Source organism: Lepisosteus platostomus, chromosome 3 (genome assembly GCF_059453375.1).
Source record: "Lepisosteus platostomus isolate fLepPlt1 chromosome 3, fLepPlt1.hap1, whole genome shotgun sequence".
Lineage (NCBI taxonomy): Eukaryota > Metazoa > Chordata > Actinopteri > Semionotiformes > Lepisosteidae > Lepisosteus > Lepisosteus platostomus.
The window spans coordinates 71,579,773-71,593,151 of NC_142613.1; the positions used below are offsets into that span (position 1 = coordinate 71,579,773).

At 38.4% G+C, this 13,379-nt stretch overlaps 1 protein-coding gene across 3 annotated transcripts in view; it reads left to right on the forward strand.

Annotated features, from left to right (window-relative positions):
• Positions 1–13,379, forward strand: part of mei4 (meiosis-specific, MEI4 homolog (S. cerevisiae)) — a 79,438-nt gene that overhangs the window by 16,804 nt on the left and 49,255 nt on the right. For all 3 annotated transcript variants that reach the window (XM_088626704.1, XM_088626707.1, XM_088626706.1), the window contains one exon: positions 4,102–4,233. In XM_088626704.1, the coding sequence (XP_088482830.1) occupies positions 4,102–4,233 (132 nt within the window). The remainder of the gene's footprint in view (positions 1–4,101; positions 4,234–13,379) is intronic.

Consider the following 13,379-nt stretch of genomic DNA (forward strand, 5'->3'; position numbering starts at 1 on the left):
GTTTATTTCAGAATGAAAACCTTCACTACATATACATAACTCAGGTTTAACAGTAGGTATACTGTAGCTGATCATCTTGGTTCAGTATTTGTGCTGCAGCCTGATAATATTGTAAAATATTTAAGTATATCATGATTCTTAACCTGACTATTGCTGTGCTATTTCACGATGAATTAGGTTTAATTTAATAAAACAGAGCCTATAATTGGAGATCTTGCAACAAAAGTTTCAATTCTGAACTTTATTATTAAACACTAGGGGAAATGTGTTTTTTTTTGTGCAGCAGAGTTCAACGCAACAAGACAACATAACTGTCACCAGCAAAAAGGTCATGACAAACCATATCATCCGTTTTAATGTCTGTAGTCTGTTGGGTTTTAGATTGTGTGGCAAACACGTATAACTATAGAGTGCTACTACCTTGACAGATACTGTATTTTCTGAAATTGCTGTAGCTTGTCATAGTCCTCCCTGGGTTTGCTGATAACCAGATTTGCTAAGGCTCCCTGTGTTTTTACAGTGGGTGTAATATGCACTTATTCCACATTATTAACTTCCAGTACCTAAAAGACACATGCTGCTGCATTATAATTAACACCATTCATATTTGCACAGTAGAGCCTGATGGGCACATTTATGGGGAACCTTGGCTCTACCTCTCTCACAGCAAGCTTGCAATAATGGTTTGAACAAAGCATATATTACATCAAGTATATAATTTATTTCTGTGTGAGAGGTGCCCTTTGAAGCACTTTGTATGTTTCTTTTACAATGAGGAGAATATAACTGGTGTGCTATAATAAGCCATGAAATGTGGAATTTGAGCAAAACATGGTAGCAAATATTTCATTTTAAACAAAAAAGCAAATTGTCTCTTTAGACTGTCAGCGGAAGTAGCTGTAGTTTCTTTTCCCAGTTATATTTTTATTACAAAACCCAGTATAGTATCTTTAAAAGAAGGTAGATGGATTATGTCTACAATTAGACATTGTTAAAGTTAGTTTTGGTGGTGGACAGAAAATAGTGGCAGACTAGGAATTCTGCAACTCACAAATTGGGACTGTGTTGTTCAGTGTGAAAACGGCACAAAGTAATCAATTTACCTGGGGCATGGGAAGCATTGAAGCATTAAAACACTGAATAAAGAGAAATTGCAGGGCCCCAAGTCTAAAAGTCTAAAGTCTCGCAAAAGACTTCAAAAGAATGTGGCAATGTTAACACCATAACCTTAATTGCTACGCAAATTAGTGTACCCCTTGATAATTAGTGTACCCCCTTAAAAATCACCATTTAGCAAAAATCCCAAAAGAGATCCCCATGTGTTCTTACGTTTCTATGTTGTATGTTTTTTTTCCAGATAAAAAATATCTTTATTTTGTCCAATTAATAAGTGGTATTTGGTTTAAGAGTCCTACCGAGTGATTATCTGTAGTAGCTGAGGATTTAAAAACAATATTGATCAAGCAGTAGCAAATGAATTGGTCTAAAATTGGATTTGTAGTATTCAAGTAATCTTTCAGTAAACATCTGTGCTTTTTGTAATATATGTAACCATTTTCAAAAGATTACCTTACAAACAGCATAATCTTGAACTGCAGTTCATAAGCTGTAGGCTGAAGACATTGCTTTATAGATTAATATTACCAAGAATATTAATAGGACATGATGTACTGGGAGGTACAAAAACACAACACAAGAGTATCAGAACCTAGAGAAGTTTTTAATATCTTATATTATAATAAATGTGAATGTGATTCTAAATATTATGTACAGCTTAGAAAAAAGAAAATTAACGATATTTTGTAACTGGAAATCTCTTTCATGGACAGACCATGTTATGCATGCATTGTTATCAGCATCAAATGATGTGACGGCAGCCATAGTGCACCAGTACTCTCCCCACACACCAGCTCTCAGTGGGGAGGAGAGCAGAGTGATGAGGCCAGTTCAGAGATGGGGATTATTAGGAGGCCATGATTGGTAAAGGTCAATGGGAAATTTATGCATGCAATTTCTAATTACTGTATATGGTCCTTATTGCTATAGTGCTGACTCACAACCTGTTCTGTCATGCCTGACTTCCTTGAACAGAGTAATCAAAATTTCACGCTATTTCACTAGCTCACATATAGAATCTAACTATTTATTCTTGACCCTTCTTGAATTAAGGTGTAAACGTTTCTTTATTAGGACTGAATTTTGTGTTATGGATGTGTGTGGAGTGATGATACAATAATGTAAAAATAATCAAATACAATTACATGAAATTCAATGAGACCTTTGGAAATTATACCAGAAAAGAGTAGTTAAGAACCTTGGCACGTAACAGCCGTCCTGAGAAATACATGTGTTTTATTAAGTATGATGTTACTGTGTAGTACATTGTGATCTTGATAAGTGCCCACTGTCTTTATTACTTTGCTCGAGACAATATTGTAGCATCGTAAGAGTGCCTTTTGTTTTAGGTTTCACGCATCTTTATATGTTTTTTAAAATAATCATTTTGGAATAATTCTTTACTGTCTTGCTAAAATGTAAAATGAAATGAAAGAAAAATGTGGGTATTTTCTTTCTGCATGGCCTGCATATATTCTGTTTTTTTTCTGGATTTGCTGATTTATGTCAGGTAATCTGTCTATTGATTTAATTGCATGTCCAGGGTGGAGCTTAACTTAATAATACAGTAATATAGTTCGGTGTTTCACATGTTTTTGCCTCTGCAGGTGTACCAAGCTGTCAGGTGATATCTGGGTCTATAATAAAAAACACCTTTATCAGAAGGGAGAAGAGACAAACAACCTCATGAATACAAATGATTACATGAGGTGAAAGCTTGTCAGATAACTTGAAAGGCCTTTCCAAAAACCATTGGGGATATTATGTTGGTAAAACAAGTCAATAAATTCCCCAGCTCTGTGATAAAAACTGCACTGAGAGGAAATATTTAGAAGAGTTGCTTTCTGTAATGCTGTGTGTAGCATATTAAAGACGCTTTCAAAGCCACTGGGAAAAGGACGAAGAAGGATCTCTAGGACTACCTTGCTAAAATGGTTTTGCAGTTGAGACACCTTTTATTTTATTAATTTTTATTTTAAGTGAATTTGTTTTTTTCAAGGGCACAGCATCTCATGCAGCTCATTGGCAGAGAAGCTGGACTCTTCTTCCAGAGATAATATATTAAGAAAAAGGCGTCTTCTTGCCTCGTATAGCCGTTTCTAGTTTGTTTTATCCATGAAATCTTCCTTAATAAATACCAAACAAAATTTTGTATTGCATTCCAGTGTTCAAATATTTTCTATAGCTGCATTTCTGTGACATTTGTCACAACTACTGATTACACTATGACGATCATGCACTGGGTATACTGTGATAAATGCGGAGAAGCCTCAGATAAAGCAACCTCTTCCTCTTTCCAGCAGCTTTGGGTTTTCAGATGGAAGAGGTACAGTACAACCTTGATTTTGTTTATACTAATTAATAACAATTATATTGCATTAGTCACTTGCAGAGAATTAAACCAGATGATCTCCGATCTCATTCAAAAAGAGTGCTTGTCTCAAATATTTTAACAGATTTGGATTTATCTTGTCATGACTGAACTGCATTGCAGTATGCAATTTTGAATGAGTCTGAAAACCAGTCTTGGTGTTTTAACATGATATACTACTCTTTTTGGCCGGTCTATAGCTTCCAGTAACATGGGTGCACTGTGTCACATTCTCTCATAGCAGCAGTGAGAGAAACAGTGCAATATGCAATGTCTGTACTGCCTGTAAACCAAGCTGTGTTCCGTGCACGCTGTGTACTTCACTTGCATTATTTCATAGGATCACACTGACGTTTTAGCTAGTTATGTAATTGCCTTTTTGCGTAAATTGCACAAAATGAATCCATTCCATTTACTTTTAATACCTTAATAAAATCACGTTGATGCTATAACCTTTTTGATAAATTATCTGTGACTGAAGCAAAAATAAACATGGCCACAGGTGCAGGACATGCTCATTGCTCAGGTCAGACAATCCAGAACGTTATGTGTTCTGGTGCCTAGTCACGTTTTTGACATGCTGAAAGCTTATTAAATCTCTTGTGATCTTTTAGTTTCAGACGCAGGAGTCCCTAGCAGACTTCCTGATCCTTCTGGGAAGAAGCAGCTTGTTAAAGTCTTCATTCGTCTGTCACCTTCTTTCACAAATCAGCCACTTTGCAGATGAAGTACAGCAGGCATGTCAGGTATTGCTGCTTTTTTTTATTGATGGCTTGAAAACACAAGTGCTTGGAAACCCTGATATTTCTTGTAGACATAAATGAATAGGAGAAGTTTCAGTTTCTACCTTCATCAGTATCATTAGCCTTCTGTGATCTTGAAGTTTCTTATCTAGATTTGTCATTGTACAAAATGCAAAGGCTCAGTGTTTCAATTCACTTGTAGAAATAAGCACTATTTTTTTTTCTCAGAAAAAAATTCAGTTCACTTCAACTTTATTTATTATACTTACACAGGTGCATAGTATAGTGAAAAGTGTTTCTCATTAGTCACTCAGGTGTAGTATATAAATAGAACAGAAGACAATAGACAGTAACACAATAACAATAACAGTGTAATAACATAACAGTGTAATCAAAACTGTGCAAATACAGTGATACGGTAGTACACAGAAAAAAAGACTGAGCATCAGAAGAAACGTATCACTCTATGTCTGTATTTTTGATTAGAAAAATAAAACTTACAGACTTTGGTTATTAATTAAGTGGTTTTGGCATCATTTTGATTGATGTTACCACAGGAGAACAATGTCTTTGTACCATTGCTGTGTTGAAGGCTGCACTGAGTCACCTCAGGTGGACTCTCCAACTACGGAGTCAAGTCCTATGTAGGGATGAATCAAGGTTTTGCATCGACAGTGCTGGTGGCACTGGCGTGGGGAGCGATACACCCATCTCATGTCTACAACCAGGATATGTGAGAGTGATGGGAAAGAAACCCACAAGACCTGGCACAGGGTATGCATCTCAGAAGTACAGAGATTGCTTCTAACAGTGGCCAGACACTCACTATGAGCTTGTGGCTTTGACAATAGTCCCCCTGTTGATCTGCCATGTTGATGACAAATGCTAACAAGCAGAATGAGTATACCTAGCTCATATCTGTTCTATAAAAAATCAATGAATCTGCCATGAAAAAGGTTCTTTTTCCTGATAATCGCTCTGTGAATTTGTTGCCGTTAAAAGTTATATTCTCGGTTTCTTTAATGCCTGGTATATTAACAGTGAAGTACATTCAGAAGGAACATTAACAGCTTCCTGTTGACTGTTGACATGGTGCTGTTTATGCTTTGAACACCACGCACATACAGAGTTCTCTTTCTGTGTGGTATGCATGATTTTATCAGCAAAAAAAAGTAAGCAAAAATCCATGGGATATCTTTCATTATTATTGATAGGCGATAGAAAGGCATGACTTATTTTGTAATCTCTTTTCACAAGCGTACATTTTACAGCCTATGAATATAATATAAAAAACATCTTCAGGTGCCTGCTTATCTCAACACAATCTGTCGTATATTGTTTTATGTTATCTGCTTAGAATTTATAACAAGTGACATGTGGCAGAGAGGAGATTTGATTCAGAAAGCAGTGATGTGACACTGTTGAAACTTAAGTAGTAGGAAGGTGGTTTATGATGACTGTTTTATAAGCTAAAGGTGGATCAGGGAAAACTGATGCACACTTTTTATACAAATACAGAAAGTACGTTGAAATTATTTGATAATAAATGTTAATGCTGAAATACTGAACAAGAAATCTCAATGGGAAAATGCTGGATAGAAAAAAAAAACATATAATTCAGAACTGCAGGTCAACATGGAAATATATAAAATAATACTCAAAGATAGAAGTTTTCAAAATATCCAGAACTGAGAATCTATTCGGGTTGTAACGTGGAAGAGCTCCGAAGTGAACAAGGAAAAGCTTTCAAAGTTTTACTGATCACTCAGTGTTAATGCGCTGGTGCCCAACATGATAAAGGCAGCAATAACGAAATACATTTTTTGGAGAAATACCAAGTTTTCGTTTCCGAATGTGGCACTAGTACAGTTGAATCACCGTGAGTAAGTGGCACCATGTAGAGAAGTCATTAATTCAGACCCATGGTGCTCAGCTCCAGTCTGGGTGGGCAGCAGTACAGCAGGTCTCCTGGCTCTCTGTAAATCTCCAGCACCTGAAGAGCTGGGAAGGGGTTGTTCATTTGGTTAAATTAAAGTAATAATCTTTAAAAGAGTGCCAGAAGTTCTTGCTTTTTAACAGCAAAATACGAGGCCCTGGATTCTTTCTTTCACTGAACTGTGACATATGGTGCTCTGTGCAAATAGTTTTTTTGTTGTTGTTGTTACTCTGTTTTTATTAAGGCCAATGAACCTGAACCTGTTACTGCACTATTTTTTATTTATTTTCATTGTTTTTCTTCTCTTCAAACCAAAAGAAAACACTCTTCTGGTGACACATAGTGAATAAAATGAACCTCAAGATCATTTTAACTTAGGGCCGTGTTGTCTGTTGCTAATGCTATCGAAGAAAACGGACACATGATCGAGTCTACCGTAGCTTTGTACATTGCTGTCAAGCTACAGGCTCATGTGTATATGTTGTAGTCATTTGATTGACAGATAAGCAAGATGATGAAGGTAATTGGATGATTGTTTGTAGGTGATGTTAGAAGAGGCTGTTTTGTCCTCTCAGTGAAGGAAGAATAAAATAGTCTGGAAAATTGCCAGTCCCTAATTTTAATGCATCATTTAATTTGGAGACAAAGGTGAATAAATACATTTTATATAAAAGTATATAAATTAAAGTCTTTATTGTATATTTTTGATGTTTTCTTTTTGCAAACGCTTGATATATTTTTTTCAATCCTAAGTGAAGTGGTGCTTGTTCACAATGTAGGAAAGGCAAAGGCCTTGGAGATCCACCTCAATTTACTTTCTAATGGATAAAGCCGGTAAATGCAGACTTCCCAAGCAAGTGCGGAATCGGAATACAAATTACAGGGAATGAGAACAAAAGCAAGAGCCTTAATAGAAAAGGCAGAAGGTTTGATTCTCAGCTCACAAATCCCCATGAAAAATCTGCAAGGAAACAGGTTGTCCTGAATGTAAGCTCTAAATATGGTGTGTGAGAAATATATTGATTTAAGCCACCAGTGCATTTAGCAGACACAGCAGTGGGAAACAAATCAATAGCACATTTTCTATTGGTTAATATAACTTTGCAATGTCCACATTTGTACTCTTACTCTTTGACTGTAAAATTAACTTTATATACGGAAAGCAGCAGCTGCTGCAGGCCAGAGCCGCTTAATCTTTGACAGCAGTTATTTTTTCCCATCTGTCATGGTTGTCATCGTTGCACAAAACTCCATTGACGAGCAAATCAAAGTGTTGAACTAACACGCTTAGAATATGCAGCTCTTGATTGTGTACCACAGGTAGGAAAAGGGATATCTGGGTGTTAGGCTGTGTGTGGCCAGTCACGTTTATCCATTCGTTTCCGAATTAATTAATTCAATTCAGGGTTGCCGCGGAGTTGGGGCCTATCGCGGCAAGCAGCAAGCTCAAGGCAGGGTACACCCTGGGTGGGACGTCTGTCCACCACAGGGCACGCACAGACACTGTTACGTTCTGGGTTTTTTTTGGCTCCCCTCCCGGGCGGGGGTGCGTTTATTGAGGTGGCTGTGTCCCTAAATTGGATCTCTCTCTCTCTCTCTCTCTCTCTCTCTCTCTCTCTCTCTCTCTCTCTCTCTCTCTCTCTCTCTCTCTCTCTCTCTCTCTCTCTCTCTCTCTCTCTCTGGGTTGGTTGAAGAGAGGGGCCCGGTTTTAAATGCCGGGACGGGACGTCCTGGGAGGGTGTCTGAAGAGAGGTGCCAGAAGAAGAAACGGGGAAACGTGCGAGGCGGCGGATTTGTTTTCTGGGCTGTGGTGTAGGGTTGGGATTGCTGTGGCACCCGTGGTTTTTTTGTTTTCCGCTACGGTTTAGTATAGAGTAGAAAGACAGCTTGCGGAAGCCTTTTCTTTGGCTTTGCCACCCCTTTCTCGGGAGACGGGTTTAGTGGGTAATTGGGTTGTAGAATAGTGTAGTTAGGTTTTTTTTTTTTATTCGCTTACCCCTGTGTGTTTTTTACTTCCTAGCGTTTTCCTCCGTCCTACACATAGTTGTGTGTATTCCTGTCCGTTAAACCCTGGCCCATATGTTAGTCCCCCTTCACCCCTAGGCTGAGCCATATTGGGGACATAACATATTTGGGGGCTCTTCCGGGATCTGAACCCAGGACCTCTCGCACCCAAAGGGAGAATCATACCACACACTCACAAATACACACACTCACAGCAGGGTCAGTTTACAGAAGCCAGTATGTCTTGGGTCTCTTGGAGGAAACCTGAACACCCAAAGGAAAATTACATGTTTCTTTGAAACCTTGTTTTCTTTTAAAATAAGATCACTTTATTAGCCATATACAATTTCTTGTATTAGGAATTTGTCTCGTCACATACCCCAACTTACTCTCCATGAGACACACAGACCGAGAGAAGCTTGGGGTCAGAGCGCAGGGTCAGCCATTTATACGGCACCCCTGGAGCAGTTGGGGTGAAGGGCCTTGCTCAGGGGCCCAACGGAGTAGGATTCCTCTGCCGGCTGCGGGATACGAACAGGCAACCTTCCAGCCACAGAGCCACTGCACTGCCCCATTTTCATATTATGGTCAGGTCAGAATGTTGTTAGGCTGCTAACAGAACCCGTTAAACTGTGTAAACGTGTAAAAAACGTATCCTGTTCAATCAAAACAAAGTAATATTATTTAGACCAATGATACAGCCGGCATATACATTTGTTTGTTGATTGTTCTTGCTCAGAGGCGCTTGTAGTTCATATTATCAAAAAATATGTATACCAAGATGTTTCAGAACAAGAATTTACTTGATGAGGGGACATAATGTGTGTAGAAAACCATCAAGCGAGTGTATTTTGCAAAAGAAGCCTTGAGACATGCTGATAAGGCTATAAGGCATATAGTGTCAAGGGAAACTTTCATTAACTCACCATAATCAAGTGAATTAAAAACACTTTTGTCCTTGTAGCTTCTACTTAGTATGAGGTTTTACCTGTCAAAGAAATTCTATCAACAAACGAATAGTATCGGGACTTAAGAAAGTTTACTACACACTCATTGCAGAATTCCTGTTCTGGTCACTGTTTCCTTATTATTCATGGTTAATAGTGTCGTTCTTGGATTGCAGGTGTAGCACTGGGTTCTGGAATACTGACTTTTGAAGATACCATTTTCCATTCCTGTTTTAGATTCTTGGAAAAATCTGTGTTCTTGGCTTCATACATAAATATCCGAATGCCTATAGTGGCCAGATGAATTCAAAAAAAAATATGCTGCATTTTGATTTTCATTAGAATTTTAAATATAGTAATAGTGTTGAAGTACCGTTTTATGTGTGAGCACCTGGGAAATAACCTGAAACACCTTGGGAATAATCCATAAAAAATAATCTGAGTTTATTTGCTGCGTCAGTCCAGGACTTCCACAATATGAGAGATTAGTACTCCAGTGTAGCTCAGTGTTGCATGATGAATGCACACAGTTGACACCACCATTCCTGTGGAACGAGTGAATATCAAAGTGCAGCTGCAGAGTTTTGTCAAATCAATTCTTCTAAATTGTACGCTTCAGCTTGAATGTGCTCTGAAGAAATCTAAGAGTTCACAGCTTGGGGTAAGATTGCCCAGGCTTACAACAGACTTGTTCAGTCATGTCAGAGGAGTGTTCAGAATGTCTCCAATTTAGCCCAAATTAATGCCTCACAGACCAAACATGTTCTGTTTTTCTTCTATCATTTTGTTTAGAGTAAGCAGTTTAATTTGTAGAGTACCTTCATTACTATACAGCCATGATTAATTTTTAACCACACAAGGTATAAAATTAGGTCGATTACAAAGTTACTTTTTTAATAGACGTATTATTCCTAGGGTTAAATTCTGTTTTTGTATTTCATCAGTTCCAATTTCAGTATCGAGCCAACCTGAAGTCTCCACTAACAATTATCTGACTGCACTGATGCTTTTTTGGAATTATTGCCTATGATAAAGCCAGAACTATCTTAGGGATGTGGGAGAGAAATGAATAATAGATTTCAGCACTTTAATAAAATTGAACTTTGTTATGAGAAAGATTGACAAGGACCAGAATGAGCTTTAAACTTTGTCTGCTGCTCTTAAGTCCATTTCTCCTGCAAGCCAAAATGTCTTGCTTGGAAAAATTGATTTTTTTTACCCTGCCTTACTGGCGAGCTTCAAGAACAGAACATATAGGTTTTGCAGTTGCACATCAAAGAATAAAATTAATTTTTTTATTGATTTAATGAAGTTCTTTATTTCTTAATTCCTTAAATCTTTATTTTAGGATAAGATGATTGCAATATCTGCTGGTGCTTTTAGGTATAATGTGTATTTGTAAGTCCTCTTCTGTGAAGTTCAGGAAGCTTCAGCATTGTTTAACCTTTCAGTGCTGAAAGAATTGACATCTGTTCATTATTTAGTAGATCTTGCCACTTTTCTTTATTATTTGTGCTTTTCTAGCTGAAAAAGATCACTGTAATTAGTGTAGCTAAGTGGGTTTGAGAGACAGAATCCTATTTATGAGATCAAATGACTTGTGGTTCACTTAAAGTAGCCTAATATGTGTAGCTTGCAGAATCTCAAAGGATAGTTCTCCCTGTGTAAACGCTGTTAATGCTTCATTTTATAGTTAATTACAACTAAAAGATTACTGCATATTTTAGAAGTGCATAGACAAGAGTATATCAGTCAAAGCACACAGTGCTGTATGTCAAAATAAACACCCCAGTTCTACATGTGCCACATGACAATGAGTAGCTACTCTTATGGACAGATGGGTAGATAAAAGTGGTCTTATTTGACGATATGCATACCGTTTTTAATATGTACTGATGCATTTTGAATATCTGAATATTCCATCCTTTAGTGATCAATAAGCAGGGTCCTTGATGTACTTTCACTTATGTTTATGTGGAAGACAATTATTAGGAATTCCATGTGACTTTGATAGTGTGTCTCTGTACTGTGGAAGGAAACTGGAGCACCCAGAGAAAACCTACATGAACAGGGAGAGAACATTCATACTGTACTCCACATAGAGGGCTTCCTGCCTTAAAGATCTTCCTGAGGCAGTCTTCTGTAAAATGTTGTGAAAAATGCTCTGTAGATTGGGAGAGAGTTTTCCATTATTCTGTATTCCCTGTGTCTTCTGGTTCTTTCGTCCATGTCAACCTGAAGACCTATTTTTTTTAATGAGTTGCTTAAAACGGGTAGCAGCCAGGGACTTGAGAATTGACATACCCATCTATCAAAAGGGTGAAAAAATGGAATATGAAAAATAATGGACAATAAGTCTGATTTACGTGCAAGGTAATGGACAGTTATATGGAAAGAATATCTTGGCAATATATCACCATGGGTTTAGAAAAGGTCGGTCTTGCCTAACCCACATGTCAGAGCTCTTTTAATAAGCAATAACACTAAGGGCTATGCAGTACAGTATGGGTAACAGCCAAAATAAAGGAAATTCGAGGGATGCAATAAATGAGCTATACAAAGAATATTGAAAGCAGGTGCTTCAGCACAAGTGATACCTTCATTAATTAAGCAATTAGCATCCCATCATGCTGAGGGTCATGTATAAATATGCTGGGAAGGCCCGCTTGCCCGTTATTTTGGGTATGATGACAAGAAGAGGAGATCAGTGACTTTGAGAGAGGGGTGATTGCTGGGACACATTTGGTAGGAGCTCCAGTGATGAAGACGGCTCGACGTGCTGATGTGTCACCAGGACCAGTGGCCGAGGTGATGTCGGCCTGGACGTCTGAGGGAAAGACAGCGCTGTGAACAACAGCGCGTCCTCCTCGACCCTGATGTCCATGCATGGGCTCGACAGGCAAGGCAAAAACGACGAGCAACCCTGAATCAGTTGACTGCTCGTGTCAAACTAAGGCATGAGCAGGCAGCTTCACAGAGAGGGACACTGCGGTTGGGTTGTAGAGCATAAAGCTCTTATTATACCTAAATCAGTAAAGTGGTGCAAAGAACAAAGAAAGTGGTCTGTTGAGCAGTGGGGAAACAAGTCGTATGATCAGATGAGTCACCTTCACCGTGTTTTCAAGCAGACAAGTACATGTGTGGCACATCACAACAGAAGCCTACAGGCTCGATTGCCTTTTGTTTTGTGGCTCTATTTCGGCGAGGAGAATGTTTTTCTGGGCTGGTTTAGGTCCACTCGATTCCTTTGAGGGCAAGGTAGATCCATCCTGTGGTGAAACATTTCTATCGTGATGGGAGTGGAATCCGTCAGGAAGACCATGCCCCCATCCACAGGGCACAAGTGGTCACCGAATGACCGCTGACGAGCATGAAAACAATGGATACCAGCTTCCATGGCCATGCCAGCCACCAGAACTCAGCCCAGCTGAGCACTTATGGGAAATTCTGGATCGGTGCATGAGGTAGTGTTTTCTACCACCAGGGACAGGACACCAAATGCTGGAATTTCATGTAGAAGAATGGAATCTCATCTCTCCAATAGAGTTCCAGACGCTTGCAGAATGGATGCCCAGGGACACTGAAGCTTGCGGTGGCCCAACCCCTAATTAAGAGACTTTGTTGTTTTTTCCTTTACTTTGGCAGTTACTCAATGAGTTACATAAAGTTACTTATTAAAGATTAATTCTCAATTTGCAGGCCATGGGTAATTGGGCAAACACGAGTGTTTGGAATGAGAATTTGATATTAAATAGAATACAGAACATACAAATAAGGGGTGAATATACACATGCCTTGTTAAGTGGGCACTTTATTTACAAGCGTTCGCTAAAATGAAGAATACATATATTCTGTATGTATAGAATATATTCTGTATTCTATGCGTATATGGGAGACAAGCTAACTTCCCTGCTAATACGAGCTCCGAGCTTGTAGCTCGTTCTTCCATTTTTATTTTTTGCTTCTTTTGGCTGTTGCTGTCTCAACTACCTTAACAGAAATTGTAAGGATATTATACTAGTTGCAGTGCAGAATGGAATATTGAAAGCACAATTTGTAAAAATCATATCGATTCATTAATGTTAACATGCTCTACAATGGAATCTTTAGTTTTGTTTTGATTAGGCGCACGATGAAAGCACAGTATCAACATCACCAGACAGCTTAATGCTCTGTCGTTTACAATTATGAGTTTTATTTTGTCTTTGACCACACTAGATTGACTCTCATTTTGGAGCCAGTTGTGCTTGCATTCCAGCCTA